Source organism: Myxine glutinosa, chromosome 4, assembly GCF_964187855.1.
Source record: "Myxine glutinosa chromosome 4, kmMyxGlut1.1, whole genome shotgun sequence".
NCBI classification, from domain to species: Eukaryota; Metazoa; Chordata; class Myxini; order Myxiniformes; family Myxinidae; genus Myxine; species Myxine glutinosa.
Genome location: NC_136264.1, coordinates 67219478 through 67244589, shown reverse-complemented (window position 1 = coordinate 67244589; position 25112 = coordinate 67219478). Strand labels below are relative to the sequence as shown.

Sequence of the window (25112 nt, the reverse complement as noted above, 5' to 3'; positions counted from 1 at the left end):
CGGAGAGGTTTCCCAGTGTTCCACCTGCCGATATCATAAAGTTTCTCCATGACACCTATCGCAAGAAACATGTTAAAATTAAAGACTTTTTCCCTGACCTGTCCAGCTTTATAATCTCTGCAAAGCGATTGCTCCTCAAAGCCGGACAGCTTGGCGTGACCGATTCACAAGTGTATCGCCTCCGGAAATGCATCCTGAAAGCAAAGAAGGAGCTGCAGACGTAAACAGGCCGAGCTTCTGACACACCAAACTCGATGGCTTTCTCTATAGCGAGTTTAAACATTAATGGGGGACGCTCTTCCATCCGTAAAGCCGAAGTTAAGCAGTTTGTTGGGGCAAATCACATTGATGTTTTGCTTTTACAAGAAACAAGATGCAGCTCCTCTTGTGCAAGTGAATGGCAAAGGATAATGAAAGGAAAATGGTTTTTTAGTAGTCTGGAACACCCTAGGGCTGGGGTAGCTGTTTATATACAACCTTCCTTTTGCAGTCCTAGTGTTGTTTTTAATGAGATTATCAAAGGGTATTTGATTTCACTCCCCTTTACACACACTGGTGTTAAACACACTGTACTGAACGTCTACACGCCGAGTGATAGCACGGAGAGACTTGCCTTTCACACGAACTTGGAAACTTCTCTTGCACACATTGATTTTAATGGACTTGTCTGCTTGGGTGGAGATTTCAACTGTACGACAGACTCCGCCATTGATCGTAATGGAGAGGAACCTCACCCAGCAAGCACGGTGCCTTTGTTGAGAGCTTTGTCTAAGTATTCCCTTGTCGATGTGTGGAGAATCCGCAATCTTTCTGTCCGCCCATACACGTGGTGTCGGTGTTCAAACGCCCACCAATCACTTGTAAGATTGGACCGTTTTTACATCAATAGTGGTTTTTTGAACGTTGTGAGCAATATGGACATTGTCCCAAGTGGCTTCTCAGACCATCACATGGTCGCACTTCGTATTCACCCACCAGTTCGGAATCGTGGTGCTGCCCACTGGACCTTCAATGCAAGCCTTTTGGACGACCAACTGTTTGTTGATGCCTTTCGTGTGTTCTGGAAAGCCCTGCTCCAAAGTAAACCTTCCTTCCCCCGCCTTGGACAATGGTGGGACAAATGCCAAAGTGCAGATAAGATCTTTTTTGCCAACAATTTGGAGCTTACCATACCAAATATGACTCTGCCCTCCAATCCTTGGTTTCCAACGAAATATTATCCTTGCAGTCCAACCTCTCGGGCCCCAGTGATGAAAGAACCAACCTTTTGCTTGCAAAGAAAAAAGCTCTTCTTGCTGGGCTTTGTGCAAAGGAAGCCAGAGGAGCGCTGATTCGTCTCCGAATGGAGAACTTGTGTCACCTGAATACCTCTTCTAAGTTCTTTTTTGGATTGGAAGCTCAAACAAAGAGAAGTCAGCAGATAACTTCAGTAAGAACAAAGGAAGGAAGGATAATGCATGATCAAAAAGATATCAGAGCCTCACTTAAACACTACTTCTCTGAACCTTATCATGCTAGGAACATCGACAACGAAGTTATAGAGTTGTTACCCAACTTGTCAGAATCTGCACTCCTACAACTGGACAAGGAAGTAACTTTCCCCAATCCCCCATTCCCTAGTCCCATTGCATGTAAATAACAATCAGTAGAGCCGACCTTCCCCTTATTCCCCCATTAAATGTCGTGCCCAGGTCCACCGCACCACACGTAGACAACTTTCGGACATCTTCCTAGTTATTCTTAGTCTATGTCAGTTAAGGCCTCGTTTCCATTAATTATGACTCTTCGTTGCACCAGAATGTGATTATATGGCATCAGTAGTGAGTTTAGGACCTTTCCCATACCTCCTCCCATCTTCTTCCCCGTCTACAACAACAGAGGGGCACGGCGCTGCGCGGGGGGGAGTGTGCGTCCTCCCACCGGCTCGGTTCGCCGCCATCGACAATGCGCTCCAGACGATGCGCTCCAGACCATGCGCTCCACGGGGTTACCACGAAGGGGCTCCTTGTCAGCTCCTCGTCAAGGGCGGAGCCTGGTAAAACCCCCCGCACGCACCCAATGAGAAGCAACGTGCCGATTCCACGAGGCGGAGCTAACGAGCCGAGGGCGTGTCACTCCCCGCCGGATATACGCGGCCACGCGCCGGATGTGACGTCAGATGCGCCCCCAGCTGGAGAAAGAACGTTGCCTACGACCGCTGAGAGGAAGAGAACCCGCCTGTGAAAGAACGTTACCACCTCGAGCGCTGTGCAACCTTCCGCATCTCTGGACCGGACCGGGTCGACCCTGTCCTTGAGCCAAGAGTGCACCTTGAGCCATCGATACCCGCTGTCCTTTTCATCAACCCCCGTGTGAGTCAGCCTTGTCCCGTTTACCTGTCGTCTGTCCGGGGTTAAGATAAGCTTGTGTCTAAGTGCTTGTCTTTCTATGTTGTACCTCTCGTCCCTGTAATCTGACCTTCCGTAACGAATATAATCTCCTCCGGAGGTCTTGAGAACCGTATCCCTGGTGTCGTCATTTTATAACCCAGCCGGGTGTCTTCTTTTTCTTATTGAGCCAGCGTGGCGCGGCTTCGTCAACGTTCGAGTACAATCGGGTAATTTGTGCGGACACGACGGCCATTCCGCTCGGCCCACCTTAACATCAAAGTCGTGTCTGTAACAATTGGTTGTCAGGAGTTGGATTCAAACCTGGGACTAAATTTATTTAGCCCAAATTTTGGACACCAATTGTGTTAGTACGGTAACAATTGGTTGTCAGGAGTTGGATTCGAACCTGGGACTAAATTTATTTAGCCCAAATTTTGGACACCAATTGTGTTAGTACGGTAACAATTGGTGTCGAGGAGTGAGATTCGGACCCGGGACTAAATTAGTTAGGCCCAAATTTTGGGAGGGAAAATCGAGCCGGAGCGCGTACGGCGCTCGACCAAATCGATCCGGAGCGCGGTCCCACGGTTACTGCGCTCGACGAAATTATAACAGCAAAATTTGGATTGGTGTTACGAAACTCGAATTTTGAAAGTCGCGCTATGGCGGATCAAGACGGCTGGGGTCCGGTAGGGGAGAGTGAAGCAGGGTCGGTCCAGGACCAAATTGAGGGCCATGAGGGACGGGAGGAGAGCGAAGCAGCGAGGGTAGCAGACGCACAAAATAGCGTCGTTGTGCCCGACATTGCGGGAGCGCAAAATGGCGCCTCGCTGGTCACCGCGCCCGCGACCGTGGCAGCGCCCCTGGTGGATCCGAACCTTTTTTATGTTGCAAATGGGGGCCCTTATGGAGAGGCTAGAAGCAAAAATGGGGGGTAATGAATAACCAAATGGGGGTAATGGGAAACGAAATGGGGGTAATGAGGGACGAAAGCGAGGGCTCGGAGTGAGCGATTGGGGGTAATGGGAAACCAGATGGGGGTAATGAGGGACGAAGCGAGGGGGTACCGGAGAGGGGTTAGACAACGGGATAAAGGAGGTGAAAAATGGGTTAATGGGGGTAGAAAATAGAATGGCTGCCCAGGAGAATCAGATAGAGGGAGTGAAAAATGGGGTAGAGGGAGGGAGAGGAGATCAGAGGAGGAGTGAGTGAGGAGGTCGGAGGAGTGCGCGAGGAGGTGAGGCACTGTGAGGAGCACATGGAGAAGGAGGTGAGAAAGGGGACTGTAAAGTTACAAGGGGGCATAGAGGACCTGACGCAGGAGGTGGAGCAGCTGACGGTGGGACAGACGGAGTTAGTGGAGCAGGTTCAAAGGAACACTGCGGTATTAGGAGGGTTGAAAGCGACACAGAAAGAAGTGGAAGAGGGGGTGAGCGAAATTAAGAAGCGACGGAGAGGGGATAACAAAGAGATAAAAGAGGAGATAAAAGAATTGGTCCAAAGTCTGTGTTTGGATCGTGATGTGCTCATTAACCGGATGAGGGATTCGCAGGTGATGGAGGAGAAGCGAAGAGGAAGAGGACCCGGTGTAAGTGGTGACCAATATGGTCGTGCGTATGATGCGCCAGGGATTTAAGAAGCTTGGGGGTCGAGATGGACCCGGGTGTTCGCGAGAGGCCGTTGGTGAAGTGTGCGACAGGTCTGGTGTGCGAAAAAGGAGGTGTGCGAGAAAGTCCGACTCTGTGGTGTGTGAGGAAAAAGTGCACGCCAAGGAGTAGTGAGGGTGCTGGCGAGAGTGAGTCGGTCGTAGCGCGTGTGCGAGGGAGCACATGGAAGCGTGGTGTGGTGAGTGTTACAGAGGGTGTGACGGGAGAGTGTGCGCGAGAAAGGTGTGTGACGGACAGGTGCATGAGGAAAGAGTGCGCTGTCAGAAGTAAGGAAGAGTGTCCACCTGTGGTGAGTGTTACAGAGGGTGTAACGGGAGAGTGTGCGCGAGAAAGGTGTGTGACGGACAGGTGCATGGAGAAAGAGTGTGCTGTCAAGAGTAAGGGTGAGTGCGTTGTCACGAGTGGAGGTGAGAGTAGTGAGAGTAGTGAGAGTGACAAGGAGCATGAGTTGGTTGTGACAGGTGAGCGAGGATGTACACCTGGGATGGAAGGATGCACACCTGGAATGGTAGAGCGTGAGTGGGAATGCACGCTGGAATTGGTAGTGAGACACGTGGTTGGGTGTGCGGGTGAGAGCACACCTGTGATTGTCACAAAGGAGGTGACCGAGAAAGGGGCGCGAAGAGGTGTATTGGTGAGGTGTGCGAGCGACGAATGTGTGCCAAGGTGTTCGGTGGTCAGGTGTGTGACCAAGTCGATGGGCGGAGTGAGTGTACCGGGGTGTGTAAGGAAAGGTACGAGGAGAATGGGAACGGCTGCATGTATGAGCACGAAAGGGGTAGCGTATGCATGTAAGCCTGCAGGTGAGGCGTCGACGATAACCGGGTTAAAGGTTAGGTCGACTTTTAGCCGGATCGGGCCCTCGGTGCGTGCCGGGCTTCGCGTGCCGCGAGAACCAGCGGAGATCCGAGCCACGGCGGGTTCGAAAGGACCGCCGTGCGCGATCCACGCTGGGCCTCGCGTGGAGCGGCCGCGTCCGGGCTCCACTAGGCGGAGCGGGCAGCCCGATAGGAAGGGTCGTCATGGCGACCACTTTCTATTGAGACGTGCCGGCAGGTCGAGATCGGGACATTGGATGGCTTCACGCCGAGGTGGTGCATGGGATCTCGGCCCGGGTAAGCCTCCGTCCCTGCCCCGAATGCGGGACGTATCCAGCCGCGGACACAAAAGAACCCGCATTCATTGCTCGACTGTACGAAGCCGGGCTGTAGATGTGAATTGGCGCACCGAGAGGATGTAATAAGTAGACGGGTGATGGTGATAGTGATAGTAGTGATTTGATACAAAATTTAGAAAAGTGAATAGAATTGGCAGTAAATGGAAAATTTTTGATTGTTGGATTTGGACGAACAAAATTGATAGTGAGAGACCCCCGATGTGGTGGGATGGCAAATCCACCATCCCTCACAGATGCGTGGGGCAAAGGAGCAATAGCTTATGGGGTGTATGGCAGTGAACACTAGCCCGGGTGGGTTAGGATATTGATAGGGATCTAGCGAAGATGACATTAGGTAACGTTAAGATTAGTTAGTGACTGATACCTGTAGTGGGGACGCAGGTAGTTTAGTGTGGTTGATAATGACGTGGGAGCGCAATAGTTTAAAGGGACGACTGGGAAGCGCAAGTTTCAGAGGGGAGTAGTTAGATGAGATGATGCCGTGTGTGTGAGGATGGAACAGGTGTGATTGCACAGGTGTGCAACTGGACAGGTGTGATTGCACAGGTGTGCAACTGGCAACTGGACAGGTGTGTGGAGCAGTGTGTGAGTAATGAGTGTTGTGGATCAGCGCGAATGCGCTTGGGGAGAGAAGGGTGCAGGTGGCACCAGGTGTGAGAGCACAGGTGTGCAGGTACAGGTGTGTGGAGAGAGTTGGAGTAAGTGGTACGGAGTGGTGTGCATGGTGCGAAGGTGTGGATGGGGGAAGAGTGGACCCCCTTTCACGAGTACCCGGGGCGGGTAGTGTAAGTGTTAGGTAGAGGGTGCAGGTAAATTGTGGTTGGATATTGGCATTTGTGGTGCGGTTGCAGAATGGTATTGTGGATGGGTGCATTAGTGTTGTGGAAATGGCTGGGCGTGTAGCCTGTTAGTGTGTGTAGTTGGTTGGGCACTCACCACTGTGAGGATGTCGGCCAGGTGAGGCCGCAGGTGGGCTCTGGGAGCCGGTAGAGTTGTGGATGGGGCCCGAGGATCCGGAGGACGGACCCGGGTAGCCCAGTGCCAGAGAGGCACCGAGTGGGGAGAGAGCCAGAGGGCCTTCCCCAGGTAGTTAGGTTAGGGTAAGGAGCAGGTAAGCTCGGAGGCAACTGCAGTGGTGGAGGTGTGCAGGTGGGTAGACCCACTGGGAGAGGTACACGTCGCAGCCCAGAAATTGTACGAGGGCACCGGAGATGAATCGGGGGAGTGAGACCCCAAATTGAAAAGCACCACAGTTTGGCCAATGGGAATTGGTTTTTAGAACCCATAGTGTAAGAGGGCCAATGGTTTGGCCGGAGAAAGACCCCGGGTAGTGTAAAGTTGTTAAAGTCATTTAGGAAATAGTTAGGATTGAAGAACCTGTCGCACCATACGCAGCCACTTACCTGTGGTGATGATGATGACTCCACACCTGTGTTTTCTTTGTTTTGTTGCAGGAGATGAATCGCTGTGTGGATTTGTGAGACGCATCACGACGTGGATGAGACATTGGGGTGATTCCATCTCTCCCTCCTAGGAGGGACTGATGATGAATTGGTAATGGCAAATTATGATGTTAGTTGGAGATGGCAAATTTTGAGGAGAGTTGAAAATGGCAAATTTGATTGGTTAGGAGGGGAGAGAAGACGAATTGGTATATGGGAGGAACGGGGAAGACAGTAGGGATGTTTGTTGATTTGTAAGTAGATGTTTATGGGTAGTGTTGTGTTTTGTGGATACAGTAAGGGGTAAGGGAGGGGCCCATGTAGGTTACCTGGTGGGGGGGGGGGCGTACGATAGGAACGTACCTGTCTCACCTGGTTCCCATGTGCCCCCAGTGTGCATCACCTTACATTGCGTGCACTTTTGCGCCCTTACCACCTTACTCACTTGTCTGCTTCTTTTGTCTCCCACCTCCGAGGATCTGGCTTTGGGTAGAGAGAGAGGAGAGAGAGGTGCTGGCTGCGCAGTTGTGGGCCTGCACTTTCGCTGTTTGCTGCCGGGATCGATACACCATATGGACCGCAATGTTTGTGGCCACCCACAATGGACCGCAGTTCGTTTGCGGCCAAGCACCACCCGGGGATGGACCTATGGGTCAACGTGGCACCTATGCCATACAGGTGAACCACTTTTAGTTAACACCAAGTGCACCACAAGAAGAGCAAGAGACACCTGCAGGGTTAGGGGTTGTCGAATTTATTTTTATTCCAATGAACAATGGTGACTGCACCGATTGTGGTGGGGTGGTGCTTTTGATGCTCGGGAAGGGTGCTCTGCACGTTATTAAAGGCCGTCGGCCACAGAGCACTCGTGGGTTGGTGTATCGATGCTGGCAAGCGCGCTCTCTCTATGCATAACATCTGCATGTGTTCCTCCAAAGACAGGTCCTGGATCGTAGTGTAGATATCAGCGTAATCTTGTAAATAATGCTCCCTACCGGCTGTATGTGTAGTTTGCGAATTCTTTCCGGATTCGGTTATCCTGTGGGTGTGTTTCTGTGAGGAGAAGGGTGCAACGTCGCAGGGGGAAATATTTACTCATTTGTGAATATCTGTAAAACTGTCCGCACTCAGGGTAGAGTTAATAGTAGAGGGAACTACATTGCGTGCCACACTAAAGTAGGTAAAAATTTATCGGGTCGGACGCCCCGAGGGTAGAGAAGGGTGCAATGTTGCGAATATGGAATTTGGCCTCCATAATCCGCTTGTAAATATTCCCCTATTTTCTCCAATACTCCCCAACTTTCCCCAATCCCCCATTCCCTAGTCCCCATTGCATGTAAATAACAATCAGTAGAGCCGACCTTCCCCTTATTCCCCCATTAAATGTCGTGCCCAGGTCCACCGCACCACACGTAGACAACTTTCGGACATCTTCCTAGTTATTCTTAGTCTATGTCAGTTAAGGCCTCGTTTCCATTAATTATGACTCTTCGTTGCACCAGAATGTGATTATATGGCATCAGTAGTGAGTTTTGGGACCTTTCCCATACCTCCTCCCATCTTCTTCCCCGTCTACAACAACAGAGGGGCACGGCGCTGCGCGGGGGGGAGTGTGCGTCCTCCCACCGGCTCGGTTCGCCGCCATCGACAAATGCGCTCCAGACGATGCGCTCCAGACCATGCGCTCCACGGGGTTACCACGAAGGGGCTCCTTGTCAAGCTCCTCGTCAAGGGCGGAGCCTGGTAAACCCCCCGCACGCACCCAATGAGAAGCAACGTGCCGATTCACGAGGCGGAGCTAACGAGCCGAGGGCGTGTCACTCCCCCGCCGGATATACGCGGCCACGCGCCGGATGTGACGTCAGATGCGCCCCCAGCTGGAGAAAGAACGTTGCCTACGACCGCTGAGAGGAAGAGAACCCGCCTGTGAAAGAACGTTACCACCTCGAGCGCTGTGCAACCTTCCGCATCTCTGGACCGGACCGGGTCGACCCTGTCCTTGAGCCAAGAGTGCACCTTGAGCCATCGATACCCGCTGTCCTTTTCATCAACCCCCGTGTGAGTCAGCCTTGTCCCGTTTACCTGTCGTCTGTCCGGGTTAAGATAAGCTTGTGTCTAAGTGCTTGTCTTTCTATGTTGTACCTCTCGTCCCTGTAATCTGACCTTCCGTAACGAATATAATCTCCTCGGAGGTCTTGAGAACCGTATCCTGGTGTCGTCATTTTATAACCCAGCCGGTGTCTTCTTTTTCTTATTGAGCCAGCGTGGCGCGGCTTCGTCAACGTTCGAGTACAATCGGGTAATTTGTGCGGACACGACGGCCATTCCGTTCGGCCCACACCTTAACATCAAAGTCGTGTCTGTAACAATATATATATGTATATATGTAAATATATGTATATATGTATGTATATATGTATATATGTATATATATATATATATATATATAAATGTATATATGTATGTATATATATATATATGTATATATGTATGTATATATATATATATGTATATATGTATGTATATATATATATATATGTATATATGTATGTATATATATATATATGTATATATGTATGTATATATATATATATGTATATATGTATGTATATATATATATATGTATATATGTATGTATATATATATATATGTATATATGTATGTATATATATATATATGTATGTATATATATATATATGTATATATGTATGTATATATATGTATATATATACATATATATATATATATATATATGTATATATATACATATATATATATATATGTATATATATACATATATATATATATATACATACATATATACATACATATATATATACATATATATATATATACATACATATATACATATATATATACATACATACATATATACATATATATATACATACATACATATATACATATATATATATATACATATATATATACATATATATATATATACATACATATATACATATATATATACATACATACATATATACATATATATATACATACATACATATATACATATATATATACATACATATATATATATATATATATATATATATATATATATATATATATATATATATATATATATATATATATATATATATATATATATATATATATATATATATATATATATATATATATATATATATATATAGCTACGGTTTTGAGGTTTGCACAGTGAGTTCAATAAAGGTTAAAGTCTGTCCCCCATAGTCACACAAGCAACATGTAGCCTCATTTGTAGTATAGTTATTTCTTAGTGTGTGTGAGAATAGGCCCTTTCCAGTGTTAATTCTGCGTTGTGTAAAGCCAGGAAAATAGGCCCTATATATATACATACATGCATACAGTCACGTGACCAGTAAGTACACCCCATATATATATATAACTGTGAGAAATAGTAGAAACTCGACAGTACGAGCAGGGCGTCTCATTTGCATTAAATAAATAATCGGGAGATTAAATCAGACGCGGACGTAGATCTTTAATTTTCGACAAGCTTTCGACCAACAAAGGTCTTCTTCTTAGTTCCCCATTGAACTTGGGGACGACTAAGAAGAAGACCTTTGTTGGTCGAAAGCTTGTCGAAAATGAAAGATCGACGTCCTGAAGCTACGTCCGCGTCTGATTTAATCTCCCGATTTTATATATATATATATATATATATATGAATTTGATTGAGTGATTGAAAAGTAACTCCCTATTTTAAAATACTTATAATTTATTTCTTAACTACAATTTTTACAAGAAATGGATATAAGAAGAAAGCGTATAGCATGAAGTTTTATTTAAAATTCGATATGGGCACCAGAATTCGCCACCAGCTTCTCAAGCCGCCCGGGAACCGCGTCAACTGATTTCACCAGGAACTCTTGTGGGATGGAAGACATAACTTCTCGTATTCGCCCTTCAAGTTCTTCCAAAGTCGTTGGTTTGGTACAGTAGACTTGCTCTTTTACCCAACCCCAAAGAAAAAAGTCACATGATGTTAAGTCAGGGCTCCTGGCTGGCCACTCATACGGACCACGACGACCCATCCATCTCCCAGGGAAGTGGGCATTCAGCCATTCACGAACAACAATAGCAAAATGTGGAGGAGCGCCATCTTGCATGAAAATCAAATCTTCAACATTCTCCGAAGCACTGATAATTGGCCAGATTTCGTCTTGCAGCATGGTGAGGTACCTTTTGGCATTCATGGTATCGCGAAGAATGAAGGGACCTACAATCCTTTCCGAAGTCATTCCACACCACACCGTTACCTTGGGCCGATATTGCGTTTTTTCAGAAATAACACGAGGATCTTCTCCTGCCCAGTAATAGCAGTTGTGACGGTTCACAAACCCACCGATGTGACATACCGCTTCATCAGACCAGAGGATATTTTTTAAAGAGATCAGACCAATCTTCATACCAAGCCAGCATCACCTCCCCAAACTCCATGCGAATGTCGCAGTCTTCAGCAGAGAGTGCTTGACAGTAGTGCGGCTTCCAAGCATGCCATTTAAGCTCCTTTTTGAGCACAGTTTGTACTGTGTGAAAGGAGAGCCCACTTTCCCTTGCTGCTTGTCGAATTGACTTTCTTGGGCTATGTGTAAACATTTCTTGAACTGCTTGCACTGTCTCCGGGTCACTGGACTTGGAACGGCGACCGCTTCTTGGAGTATCAGATACAGATCCTGTAGCCGAGTTTTGCATGACAATTCTTGATCGTCTTTGCCTCAACTTGAGCATGTGCTCCTTTAATGGTCCTCCACCATCTTTGCACTTGAACAACGGATTTCCAAACTTCGTAACGTGCCGCTAGCTTCGGGCACGCTCCTGCAGGGTAAGACGTCCAGCCATGTTTGTAGGGCTTCCGAATTTCAAACAAAAAATAATCTGAAAAAAAACCAACACAGATTAAATTCTCATATATTAAGGAACAAACACTAAAAATTTGAGAAAAATATTACAATAAATAAATAATTTCTAAATATTTTAAAATAGGGAGTTACTTTTCAATCACCCTGTATATATAGATATATATATATCTTTACAGTCAACCCTCGTTAATCTGACCCCGTTTAATCTGGAAGTCTCGCTATCTGACCAAAACATTCAGGAACAGATTTTCGCCATTCATTTTATCCCTCTAATCTGCAAAATTGTTTATCCGACAATCTCGCTAATCCGACATTGTGCTGGGAACAAAGAAGTCCGGATTAACGAGGGTTGACTGTATTGCATCAGATGTTTTGGTTCCTCATTGTTTTTCACAGGGTTATGCCCGAAACGTCAATGTTGTTTCTTTTAAGATGGTGTATTTTCACCATGATATTGTATATTGGCGGAGCCTTTCCGTGTGAAGAGTGCTTTGACCCCAGTGTTGTCCAGGTAAAAGGTGGGAATTATAATACCCTCTGCCACCACAACTCGGTGGCGCTACATGTGACACATTTACATCGAGAATTTATGAGATAGAGACAGACAGACATAGATTTTTGCCTTTTATAGATATAAATATATGTTTATATATTATAATATCTATACACACACAAATCCTTACTATGATTCACAGACCGACCGGTGTTTGTTTGTTTGTTGCGCTACTCCTACAGTTCTGGGCCAATTACATCCAGACTTGCTACATAGGATTCGCATAACCCCAATTAATGTACTGTACATGGGTGTTTTTATCTTTGAAATAGATCCTCTTTGCAGATGTGTATCGTGTGGCACGGCCTCCAGGTGGGAGTGGGTATTACATGTCCCCACCCTTTACAGTACATTATTGCAGTCCCCACGTTTTCTAGTGCAGTGAGGTGTTTTGAATTGTTTGGATAAGTATAATAACATCACCTCCCCCACCCTCCCCCCTCCCGCCTGCTCCTATATGGAGTGGGTTCTTCTCGTAGATATTTAACAGATCAAAGTTATGATCGCTACTTCTGTACCATCCTGTCGGACTTCAATGAGCTGTATACACTTATTGAATTATATTTACTGAAATTTTAATATGGAGGCCTATTCATGTAACTAATATTGACTCAACGAAGGTGGAACCGGAGTATAAAATTTGTCTAATATCGAGACAGATTATACTCTTTACAGCATTCCATATAATGATAAAGCATTGAAAATGGTTTTACAATACTCTCTCTTCTTTTTGTAGGATTATGGAATTTCGTAAGCTGATAGGAAATCGAGAAATCTGTCGCAGTCTTGTTCCTCCCGACTACCCCGTAACGCTGGACAAGGTGAGGTCTCGAGAGGATCTGCATCACCTGTGGTTAATATTGTCACATTACCAGAAATATACTTATTATGTTCACAGAAACTGGTTGGGACTGAAAGAATTTTAAAAAAGGGAAGTTTGGGAGAATAAGATTGATTGTGCAGACTACTTTAGTTTGAACGTTAAACAATCTTAAAGAATAATGTATTTGACCAGGTAGTGGACCAGTCTGATGTCAAAATTTTGGAGGGACACTTTATCTCACCAATTGTACATTACCTGCCTGGACTTATGCCTCCAGAATCTGTCACAGCCAGGTGAGTAGCTCGGGATGGGAGGGGGAGAGGAGGGCAATAAGTTTTGTGATGTAACTGTTGCTTTTTTCTTTGCAATGTCCCCCACCCCTCCTACCCTTCATGATATGAGTGATTCAAATTTTACCTTTATCTTTCCTTATGAATGGCAGACTAATGTACGTAGATTGCACGGCAGGTTCAAGGTATTCTTGGTGTATTATTATATATATATATATATATATATATATATATATATATATATATATATATATATATATATATATATATTATATATACATTGTTACGGGACCGCGGCGAGGATGTTGTTTGCCGAGCAGATGGCTGCCGCGCCCGAACAGTTACCCCGACTAACCGATTCCTGAACGTTGGCCGAATCGTGCCACAGATATTCAATGGGGAAAAGACTAAGCGAAGGATGTGAAGAAGAAGAACAAAGCAAAAAGGTTGGAAATGTTACTAAATTTATTCCTACTATTTATACAATCAAAGAAACCAAGGAGAAGGAAGGATAATAAAATAAAAACAGAAGAGAAGAAGCGGACACAGTGAAACTTAGCTTATCTATGGCAGTCTTACTTAGAACCCTGGACAGAACAAACGAAAGATGGACTCACACGAATTGGGAATTTGCAGGCAGGAAGGATCGGAAGGAGGAATGGCTTGGCAGGGGAGGAAGGTCAGCGGGGATCGGTCGGGCCGGAAGCGAATAGCCGCCGTCAATACCCGAGCTGGGATCGCCAAAACAGCCGCGGTTCCAATCTGCACAGCGAAGCCCCTCCGGTGCACCGTGCGCTCTTCAAAGCTGCTCCTTAGAACTCTCTTGCACTTGGGCACTGCGCACTCGGCACTTGCCCTACTTGGCACTTTGCACTTCGCCGCTCTGACTCGCTTGCACTTGATCGTCGCACGTATCTCTGCATGTATCTCTTTGGACGTATATCTTAGGACGTATCTCTCTCAGGACGTTTCCTCTCTTGCTTCGCCCTCGTGCGCACATCTTCTTTACGGCTTCCGCGGGCGCTCTTTATAACCCGCGGGCAATCAAGCCGCCGGCCTCTAGAACACGCCCATTGGTGAGCTCGCTCGGCCCTGATTGGTCGGCACGGCCCTCTGGCTCCGCCCTTGATGACGATGGCGGCACGCCCAGGATTCGGCGGCTCCTCCCCTTCTTCTCCGAGCCGACCTTGTGGCGAATGAGTCGCGGAGGGAACAGTTGGCAATTGTTGGAAGGGGAAGAAGGGAATCTACTCTTATTTCACTTGGTGCAATGGAGTATTTAAATTAATGGAAGACACGGCCTTACACTAATACACATAATAAGGATATAACTACCGAACCGGGATATATGGTATCCTTCGTGTATGTTTTATGGAATTAACTATGGGAACACCCTTTGACCTTTATACAACAACAAATGCAGGAAGGAGGGTGACATTTTACAACAATTCATTACACAACAATAAAAAAAAACAACAATCTCATATCCACAACATATATATATATATATATATATATATATATATATATATATATATATATATATATATATATATATATATATATATACACAAAGAATTAAGTTAAGCACCCCCCCCCGTTTTTTTACAACCTCGCACATTACAAGTTTGTTGTCGTCAAAACAGTGTAATATACCCATGATATTGCTATATTTTCTGGAGAAGTGATATTATGGTCACATAAAAACATAACAATCATGCCGTTTTCAATATTTTATTCTGAATAATTTAAGGTGAAATTTTTTGGGAATTTTAGGCATATTTTCACCTCAATTTAAGTATGGAGCTATAGGTCCATCACGGACAGTGTGGATGACGTTTAGGTTTTCTAACGTACAGTCATTGTTCTGAGAAGACCTCTAGCGATCTTTGCGTCAATAACGTGTGTAGGACCCACGTGATCGGATCACTGACTCAACCCTACGTCTCATAGACCCTGTAAGCCGTCGTATGCGTTGCTGTGGCAGGTTGTTCCATTCCCGATGTAATGCACGTTCCAATTCATCCAGATTGGCTATTGGAGGGACCATCTTCGCAATTTGTCGTCCCAAACATGTCCCAAACGTGCTCGAGGGGGTTCAGGTCAGGACTGTACGCAGCCAGGGGATGGTTGTCACAGCACCTTGCTCCAGCAAGGCTCGGACGCGTCTCGCACGGTGAGGCCTGGCGTTGTCATCCATGAAGATGGGATTGACGCAAAGATCGCTAGAGGTCTCTCAGAACAATGACTGTACGTTAGAAAACATAAACGTCATCCACACTGTCCGTGATGGACCTATAGCTCCATACTTAAATTGAGGTGAAAATATGCTAAATTCCCAAAAAATTTCACCTTAAATTATCAGAATAAAATATTGAAAACGGCATGATTGTTATGTTTTTATGTGACCATAATAATCACTTCTCCAGAAAATATAGCAATATCATGGGTATATTACACTGTTTTTGACGACAACAAACTTGTAATGTGCGAGGTTGTAAAAAAACGGGGGGGGGGGGGGGTGCTTAACTTAATTCTTTGTGTATATATATATACTAGCAGAGGTACCCGGCTTTGCACGGGAGTGGGAGGAGGAGGGGAGGGGGAAGAGGAGGGGGAGGGAACGAGGGGGAGGGGGGAGGGGAGGGAAGCGGGGGAGGAGAGGGGAGGGGGAAGAGGAGGGGAGGGGAATGGGGGGGAGGGGGGAAAGGGGGGGAGGGGGGAGGGAAGGGGGGAGGGAAGGGTGCGGGGGTGCCCAGGGGAAGAAGGGCCCCTCCCCTCCCCCTCCCCCCCTTTCCCCTCCCCCCCTCCCCTCCCCCTGCCCCCTCCCCCTCCCCCTTCCCCCTCCCCCTCCCCCCTCCCATCCCCTTCCCCCTCGTTCCCCTCCCCTTCTCTCCCCCTCCCCTTCTCTTCCCCCTCCCCTCACTCCTCCCCCTTCACACCAGGGGGTTGACTCAGCTGTCATCCCACCGAGGTCGGAAGTCGGAACTCATTGTCGTCAAATAAATGTAGCCTGTATGTTTCACTCTTTGTCACATGCCGTGGTCCCATGTCAATCGGATGAAGTTGAAAAATTAACGTTACGAAGGTTCTCTGGGACGTACTGATTCCGAATAATGAAGTTGAAAAATTAACGTTCCGAAATACGCTAATTACGCTAACAGAAGCGCTGGAGGGAGCACTGCGCTCCCTCCCTTAGATTCCCTCCCTCTTCTGCTAGCGCTAATTACGCGTAACACACTAATTTTAAAACCCGAAGTTTTTTTAATTTTAAGGTGTGCTGTAGTCAGAAGCGCTAGAAGCGCTGCGCTCCCTCCCTTCGAATCCCTCTCTCTTCTGCTAGTGCTAATAATACGCTAATTTTAAAACCCGAAATTTTTAAAATGTTTATGTCTCCGTGACATTCCTGGGACCATCCCGAGTCGAACAGTACTTTCCGCTCGCAAATCCGTCCACGGGTTCTCGAGATCTTAGAGATCGTAGATACATCAGGATACAGACACAGAGGCCAACTCTACTTTATATATATAGATATATTATTACGGATACGGAGTACGGCTCTTCCCGCTAACAAGGGGTGGTTAGTCCCTTGTCTTGTTAAGCTGACCGTCTCCGCTCCTGGCACTTGTAACGCTATCCCACGGGATGGAACGGATCAGGGTTATGGGTCCAGGGTTTATCCCGAATACCTTTATCCATACCTCCGCAGAACAGGGAGGCAAGTACCACTCGAACCCCGGTTTTAGATGGTCTAGTTGCCGAACGGTTTTTAGCAACCCGAAGTTCGAGTCATTAGCCTTCACTAAACCCGATCCTGAACGTTGGCTGAATCGCGCCACGTACACTCAATATTGAAACCACTAAAGTGACCGAACGAGAATGAAGAAGAAAGAAGGAAAAGAACGGAGGAATAACAGGATTTATTATTTACACACAACTAAGCAAAAAGAGCAGTCAAGGTTATATACAGGGAAATGGAAAAAGCAGGACACACAGTGCAATATTTAGCTTACCTCTAAACAGTCTTGCTTAGAAACCCAAGGACAAAACAAACAAAGACAGACTCACACGAATGGGGAATTGCAGGGTGGATTGGCTGGAGGGAGAAGGTTCAGCTCGGGCTGGAGCACGGTCGGGCCGGCTGCCGTTCCTTTGCGGTCACCTCGGCACCGTCGTCAGACGCCCACGCTGCGGTCGCGTCCGCTGCCGCGGTTCCCAAAGCTGCACTGGTTCACACCGCTGCGGTTCGACCTCCCCTGCTTCAAGCTGCTGTTGCTGCTGCGTCGCGTGCTCTTTCGGGGTTCTCTCCCTTCTCTCCCGCTCTCCAGCTTGGTTTTCGCAGCCCTCTCGTTCAAACTCTCTCTTTTGCGAGGCGTCCCGCGGCGGTCTTTATAGGCCACACCCTCAAACCTTTTCGAACCTCCCCCAAGCGTTCTCTCTCCGCCCTCTCAAGCCAAACCCCTCGTTCTTGGTTGGTGGATTGGTGCCGCTCACTCCTCCTTCCGATCACGAGGGCGGAGACACGCCTTTCTTCTCCGAGGCTTAACCACGTGGCTAATGGAGTCAAATGCAGCAAAGTGGCGTAAGGGAGGCAAAATGCAGCAAAGTGGCGTAAGGGAGTTAAAATGCAGCAAAGTGGCGAAAGCTGGCACTTTGAAGATACCATGTCAGAGGGATCTACCTTATTTCATTCGGTGCAATGAAGTGTCAATTTAATGGGAAACAGAGACTTCAACTACATAGATTAGGGACATAACTACCGAGGGAATTTATGATTGGCTACGTGTTGCGGTGGCCTAACTACCGACGACCTTTGACCTTTCTTTACACTACGGAGGGTGATATTTTCAACAAGCTTTACCTCAAATTACACACACAATTCCCAAATCCGTTACAATATATATATATATATATATCATATATTGTTACGGACACGGCTAGGATGTTGTTTGCCGAGCGGATGGCCGCCGCGCCCGAACAGTTACCCCGACTAACCCGATTCCTGAACGTTGGCCAAAATCGCGCCACAGGTATTCAATGGGGAAAAGACTAAAGCGAAGGATGTGAAGAAGAAGAAGACAGAAGTAGGGAATACGGATATAATTTATTTGCTATTTACAACCAAAAGAAACCAAGGAAGAAGGAAGGATAATGAAATAATTTACAGAAGAAATCAGAGACACAGTGAAAATCGCTAGCTTATCTATGCAGTCTTACTTAACCCAGGACAGCACAAATAAAACGGACTCACACGGGGAATTGCAGAGTGGATTGGCTGGAAGGAGGTGGGTGGCTGGAGGGGGAGGAAGGCACGGAGCTGGCTGGAGCTTGATCCCGCACGGGACGTCGGGCTGGACCTCGACGGCCGCCGATTTCCCCCCGATCCTGTTGTGTGCGCGGGGTAACTGGTCGGAGCTGCTTGGTGGAGCCAACGCTGCTGGTGGGGGGTCTGGCGTGACGGGTTTTCTCTCCCTCTCTCACAAACTCCAGGACTCTTTCTCTCTTTGCTTCGCTTCGCCCCTTCTCTCCTCTCTCTTTCTTAGTCCAACCCAGTCCAACAACTTCCTCTCTTGCTTAGTCCAACAACAACTTCCTCTCTTGCTTTCGCGCGCGCTCTATATAGCGCCTCAGGCGATCAAGCCGCTGGTGTCCAGGACACGCCCATCGGTGAGCTTGCCTCGGCCCTGATTGGTCGGCACGGCCCTCTGGCTCCGCCCTTGATGACGATGGGCGGGCACGCCCAGGAGTCGGCAGCTCCTCCCCCTTCTTCTCCAAGCCGACCTCGTGGCGAATGGAGTCGCGGAGGGAACAGTTGGCAATTGTTGGAAGGGGAATGTGAATGAAAAGGGATCTACTCTTATTTCACTTGGTGCAATGGAGTATTTAAATTAATGGGAGACACAGCCTTACACTAATACACATAATAAGGATATAACTACTGAACAGGGATATATGGTGTCCTTCGTGTATGCTTTATGGAATTAACTACGGGAACGCCCTTTGACCTTTATACAACAGACTGGAGGCAGGAGGGTCCAGAATAAAGCAATAAAAAAACAAAAAAAACACAATCCTCATATCCACAACAATATATACTGAACATCAAAATAAACTTATCACTTTCATTTTTTGAAATGTGCAGCTTTCCAAACATGTTTTTTCAATTGTAATGGCTGATTATGTAATGGGAACTTCACTTCAATCACCTGGTTGATCAACAATGGCATGCTTGAGTGGTTCTGTATGGGATCTTTCCCTTCAAATAATGACCCTCATAATGAAATCCTTCAGTTCTCGTGGTTAGACATTCATTTGCTGCTGTCTATAGTCACTCTAGAGGCTTCTGACAGGGAAAACAACAAGAAAATTCAGATGCCACACCTGACATCTGAACAACGTTTAAGGGCAATTGGGATGCTTAAGGCTGGTGTAAGCCAGCGAGCAATTGCCCAACGTCTTGGTTGCTCACAGCCTGCAATTTTCAACCTGGCCAGGCGTTACGGTGAAACTGGAACTGTGAATGATGGTCGATGAAGAGGAAGACCACGGGTAACCACCTCAAACCAAGACTGCTGGATTGTGCTGCAGCATCTTCGTGATTGTTTCTGCCCTGCAACGCAAACAGCTGCAGTGACAAAAGGTCACCACAACAACCGCATCAGTATCTCTACTGTGCGGAGGTGCTTGAGAAGTCAGGGCCTGGTGACAAGACGTCCTTGCAGAGGTCCAGTTTTGAACGCAGTGCATCGGCGGAACAGACTAAGATGGTGTCTGCAGCATCGCCGCTGGACACAGCAACAGTGGAGTGCAGTCTTGTTCAGCGATGAGTCCAGATTTTGCCTCCATACTGCTGATGGGCGTCAACGGTTATGGCGCAGAGGTGGGGAAAGGTATGCATCATGCTGTATTCACCAGATCAATCGTTGGGGAGGACCCAGTGTAATGGTATGGGCCGGCATTTCCACCCGTTTCAGGACACCTCTGGTCATCATCGAAGGCAATCTCACTAGTCAGTGTTATGTCAATGAAGTTTTGAGACCTCATCAGCTGCCATTTCTCCAGGCTCATCCTGAGCTCATTCAAGGCTTGCAGGAGGAGTGGGACAGACGTCCGCAGGACCGCATCAGACGCCTGGTACAGAGCATGCGTTGGAGGTGTACAGCCTGCATCACAGTCCAGGGAGGACACACACTGCTGTCATTGAGGACATTGAGGATTGAGGCATTGAGGACTGCTGTCTTTCTGTCCTTGACTGTTAGGAGTGTTGTGTCCATTCCTGTGCCATTTTGTTTTGCCTGTATTCAGGTGCGTGCCTTTGTGTTGCAGTGCTGTGACTTTTGTTGCACCACCCCTTGTGCTGTTCATGCTTTTTGCTTTTTTGTGATTGAGGCAACCTCTTGTTTATTGACATGTGTTTAGTAAAGATAGCTGTACTTACCTCTGTGTTCAAATATTTTTCATTTTTGCATGGAGGATTTCAATGAGTGTCCTTCTAAAGATTTGATAAGTTTCTTTTGATGTTGAGTTTATATACAGTCACGTGAAAAAGTAAGTACACCCCATGTAAAGTTTTGACTTTTTCAACATATTTCAACATACAGCTATTTGATCTTCATTTCAACAATGTTGATAGATAAAGGTGATATAATATAACAAATATCATGAAACATTTACATTTTGGAGACCATTGTATAATTTAAATAAACATCAATGCAAATTTCGCATGTGGAAAAAGTAAGTACACCCTTGGCTCTAAGAGGTGGTATTGCCCCCTTTGGCAGAAACAACCTCATGTAGGCGTTTCTTATAACTGTCTACCAGTCTCTGACATTGACTGGGAGAAATTTTTGCCCACTCCTCCATGCAGAATTCTTTCAGCTGAGTGATGTTTGAGGGGTTTCTTGCATGGACAGCTCATTTCAAATCCCCCCACTACATCTCGATGGGATTTAGATCCGGGCTTTGACTTGGCCATTCCAGAACCCTCCATTTCTTTCTTTTCAGCCATTCCTTGGTGGATTTACTGGATGTTTAGGCTTTAGGGTCATTGTCATGTTGCAAGGTCCACCTTCGGTTGAGCTTCAACTTTCCGACAGATGGCCTCACATTATCCTCAAGCACCCTCTGGTACAATGAAGAATTCATAGTGGAATCTATGATCGTGAGCTGCCCAGGCCCTGATGCAGCAAAGCTGCCCCAAACCATAATATTTCCACCACCATGCTTTACAGTTGGTATCAGGTTCTTGTGGTCAAATGCTGTCTTTGGTTTTCGCCAAACATGTCTTCTGGTACGGTGGCCAAATAGCTCTATCTTTGACTCATCTGTCCAGAGCACATTGTTCCAGAAGTGCTGGTCTTTGCCTAGGTGTTCAATGTTCATTGGCAAACTTTAGTCTTACCCTGAAGTTCTTTCTGAACAGCAAAGGTTTCCTCCTGGCACACCTCCCATGTAGATCAAATTTGTGCAGCCTCTTTCTAATGGTAGACTCGTGCACTTTGACATCAACAGTGGCAAGAGCTACCTGCAGGTCCCGTGATGACATTCTGGGGTTCTTAGAGACTTCTTTCAGCATCTTGCGGTCTGCTCTCGGGCTGAACTTGCTGGGGCAGCCTGGCCTGAACAAGTTGACAGTTGTATGAATTCCTCTCCACTTGTAGATGATCTTCCGGACAGTCGAATGATTGATTTCAAATTGTTTGGAGATATTTTTAAATCCCTTCCCAGACTCGTCGGCATCTATAACCTTCTTTCTGAAGGCCTCAGAGAGCTCTTTTGATCTAGGCATGGTGACGCCGCATACTTCAGCAACAAAGAGCAAACCAAACTAAATGTCTGAGGTTTAAATAAGACAGGTTCCTCCAAGATCCTCTCTAATGATGTTCTAATCATTTGCACCTGAGGTGGTGCACCTGATTCTAATTTTACTTATTTGAAGTAGTGATAAATGTAGGGGTGTACTTAGTTTTTCCACATGCGAAATTTGCATTTATGTTTATTTAAATTATACAATGGACTACAAAATGTAAATGTTTCATGATATTTGTTGTATTATATCACCTTTATCTATTAACATTGTTGAAATGAAGATCAAATAGCTGTATGTTGAAATATGTTGAAAAAGTCAAAACTTTACATGGGGTGTACTTACTTTTTCACGTGACTGTACATACACACATGTGAGGTGCTTGTTTTCACATTTGTTGGGCTGAGAAATTTTTGAGGCTGTTGCATGTCATGTGCATGGTCTGCCAGGGCTAGGGTTAATCCCCAATAGGCGGATCCATGCATGATGTGACCGGCAGTTCCATTGGTCCGCTGGCAGTTCCATTGGTCCGCAGTCGTTATTATCAATGAATCAGATTAAGACAATCCCCTTAATAAATTTAGATCCCCCGCCAAGGAAAGCCCCATGAACCAAAATGTTTTTTCTGGCCCCAAGTTGTGAGCCCCAATATATATATCAAGTTGTGAGGTGAGGCAGACATGTGGTCTTCAGAGGTAGGGGATTCAATTTCACTGAACAAACCTCAGGATGACAAATACAGAAAACATTCACAACACAATAATTAATAAATAAGCAAACACGACATTTGATAAATGGAGAAAGGAAAACCCCCTAGCACCCACATAGGGTTTTGCAGGATATTGAGTCCTTGACTGGACAGGCCAAAGTTTGGAGTACAGCGTGGCATCCTCTTCCTCCACCAATTGCTCGTCTCGGCTGAAGTGAGCAGCGACGTTGCGCACGCGCACACACACAAACAGAACTGCCTGGGCTTTTATTAGTTATGCACGCCTTCTGGCATGGCCACTGCTGTCTAATGGTGAGCCAATGGTCAGATGCCACGGCCGCCGTTGTCACCACTTACTGAGCCACTTAGGTCCTTACGCCTGATGAGTGCACGCCACCATGATACCTTTACCCAGCCCAGGCCCGAAGTGGTTTCAGACGAGTGGGAGCATGAGACAAGACATCCTTAATCCGACTAATCACTAAATTGGACAACACTGTCCCTTCAGCAGTGGTATGAACAATGTCTACTTATTTAACATTGACTTTAATACAGGAAAGGAAAGCTATTTTCTTAGCACAATTGTAAAATGACTAAGCCCCTCCCTCCCTCCCTCTTGGAACCCATGAATGTAACAATACCCACAAAAAAATGAAGCGACAAAGCTTGTATTCTTTTTTTTAACCAGCAAATTGCCCGCACGAGATTCTAAACTGGGAAGAGGGGGGAGGGGGGGGAGGGGGGGGGGGAGGGGGGGGGAGGTTCCGGGGGGAGGCAAAAATAGAAATGGCGTCTTCTGTCATCGAGCCAGCAAGCTGGGAGAAACCATTCACATTTATTGCCACATCTGATGCAATTTAAATGCTGTAATGGCAGCAACGTGCTCCATTTGAAACCTTTTGTTCGATATATGTAGCTTTTTGATGCCTATAGGTTCCATAATAAAAATTGTATTGGTGTCAAAGCCAGTGACCAATTACAAATGAATAGTAGGATGATGGATTCGTATTGTCATGTCCCCTGGGTTAACACCCCAAGAGGACGAATGATCGAAACGAGATTCAACTCCGAGGCATATTTCGAATTTGGCGGATTAGCTTTTCACGCTCGCGGGAAGGTTTTGAAGTCTTATCTGATCAGGATCATGCGTGGTTATTCCGAACCCACAAAACAAAGAATCTTACCAGGACAAGAAAAGTCAAATTTAACAAATAGTAAATTTATTTAAAAGGAATTGTAAACCAAATAAAATGAATGTTAGAAAAAACTACAGTCATGCGTCGCTTTACGTCCGTCCGAACAACGTCCGATCGCTTATACGTCCGTGGCACATAAAAATAATATGAAAATGATGGGGATAAAAAAACCCCGTTCAGACAACGGGACGTAGCAGACGTAAGTGGCCTTAGAGCGGGCACGCTCACGCATGCATCACGTGTTCTTAAACAAAATAGATTGTGCTGCCAGGCGTATGATGATACAGTACAGTAACTATATATCCATAATATGTTTTGATAGATATAAGAAATGCCTATGTTACTGGTTTATGTTTTTTGGCAACTGTACAACCTGTATAACAGTGTATGCTTGGTTTTGCCTCGTCGGCAGCGCCGCAGCATCATTAGCATCCAGTCTCAATTACCCCCGCGTATCGTGAGCGTTATTCCATTGTCTTTTCATTGGATTTTATTAAAATCAATCCACCCTAAAGTTAATCATGGGTCCCAAATCAGCACAACCAGCCCTAGTGGTAGCAGCAGCAAGAAACAACGCAAGAGCATTGATTTGGAGGAGAAGCAGAAAATAATAAGACCGTGAGGGCGGCAAATCTGTGAATGCCATCGCACGTGATTTCGGCATGTTGCACTTTACGATCACGACGATAATGAAAAACAGAGATACGATACTGCATTTACCTCTCAATCAGTGAACAGTGTACTGTTTAATTTTACTTTACTATACAGTACTGTACCTGTTTTACTGTACTAGGGCATGCCCGTACTATATATATGCCCGTACTATATATATATCTAAAATTATATCCCCCCCCTCTATTTACATGAAATGGTTTGGTCCATTCGCAACGCCAAAGCGAACGGCGAACGGCTTGCGAGTACGGTGACAATCCCCCCCCCTCTATTTACATGAAATGGTTTGGTCCATTCGCAACGACCACAGAACCCCCCCCCCCCCCTCTATTTACATGAAATGGTTTGGTCCATTCGCAACGCCAAAGCGAACGGCAAACGGCTAAATCGCCATAGCTCGGTAACTACTTGTCCGATTAATTTCAAACCTTGAAAAGGCACATCCTCGGGTCCCCAGCAATATACCTGGCAAGTTTCAAGTATATCGGACCGGTAGTTGTCGAGAAACAGCGGTCG

General features: G+C 46.2%; 1 protein-coding gene across 4 annotated transcripts in view; it reads left to right on the top strand.

Annotated features, from left to right (window-relative positions):
• Positions 1-12804: 12804 nt before the first annotated feature.
• The window catches only part of ABHD18 (abhydrolase domain containing 18), an 80386-nt gene continuing 68078 nt past the window's right edge, over positions 12805-25112 (top strand). Inside the window, exons 1-2 of one of the 4 annotated variants that reach the window (XM_078775839.1) lie at positions 12805-12921; positions 13116-13216. In XM_078775839.1, the coding sequence (XP_078631965.1) occupies positions 12841-12921; positions 13116-13216 (182 nt within the window). In that variant the 5' untranslated portion in view covers positions 12805-12840. The remainder of the gene's footprint in view (positions 12922-13115; positions 13217-25112) is intronic. The other 3 variants (XM_078775841.1, XM_078775840.1, XM_078775842.1) reach the window with 3 other exon arrangements.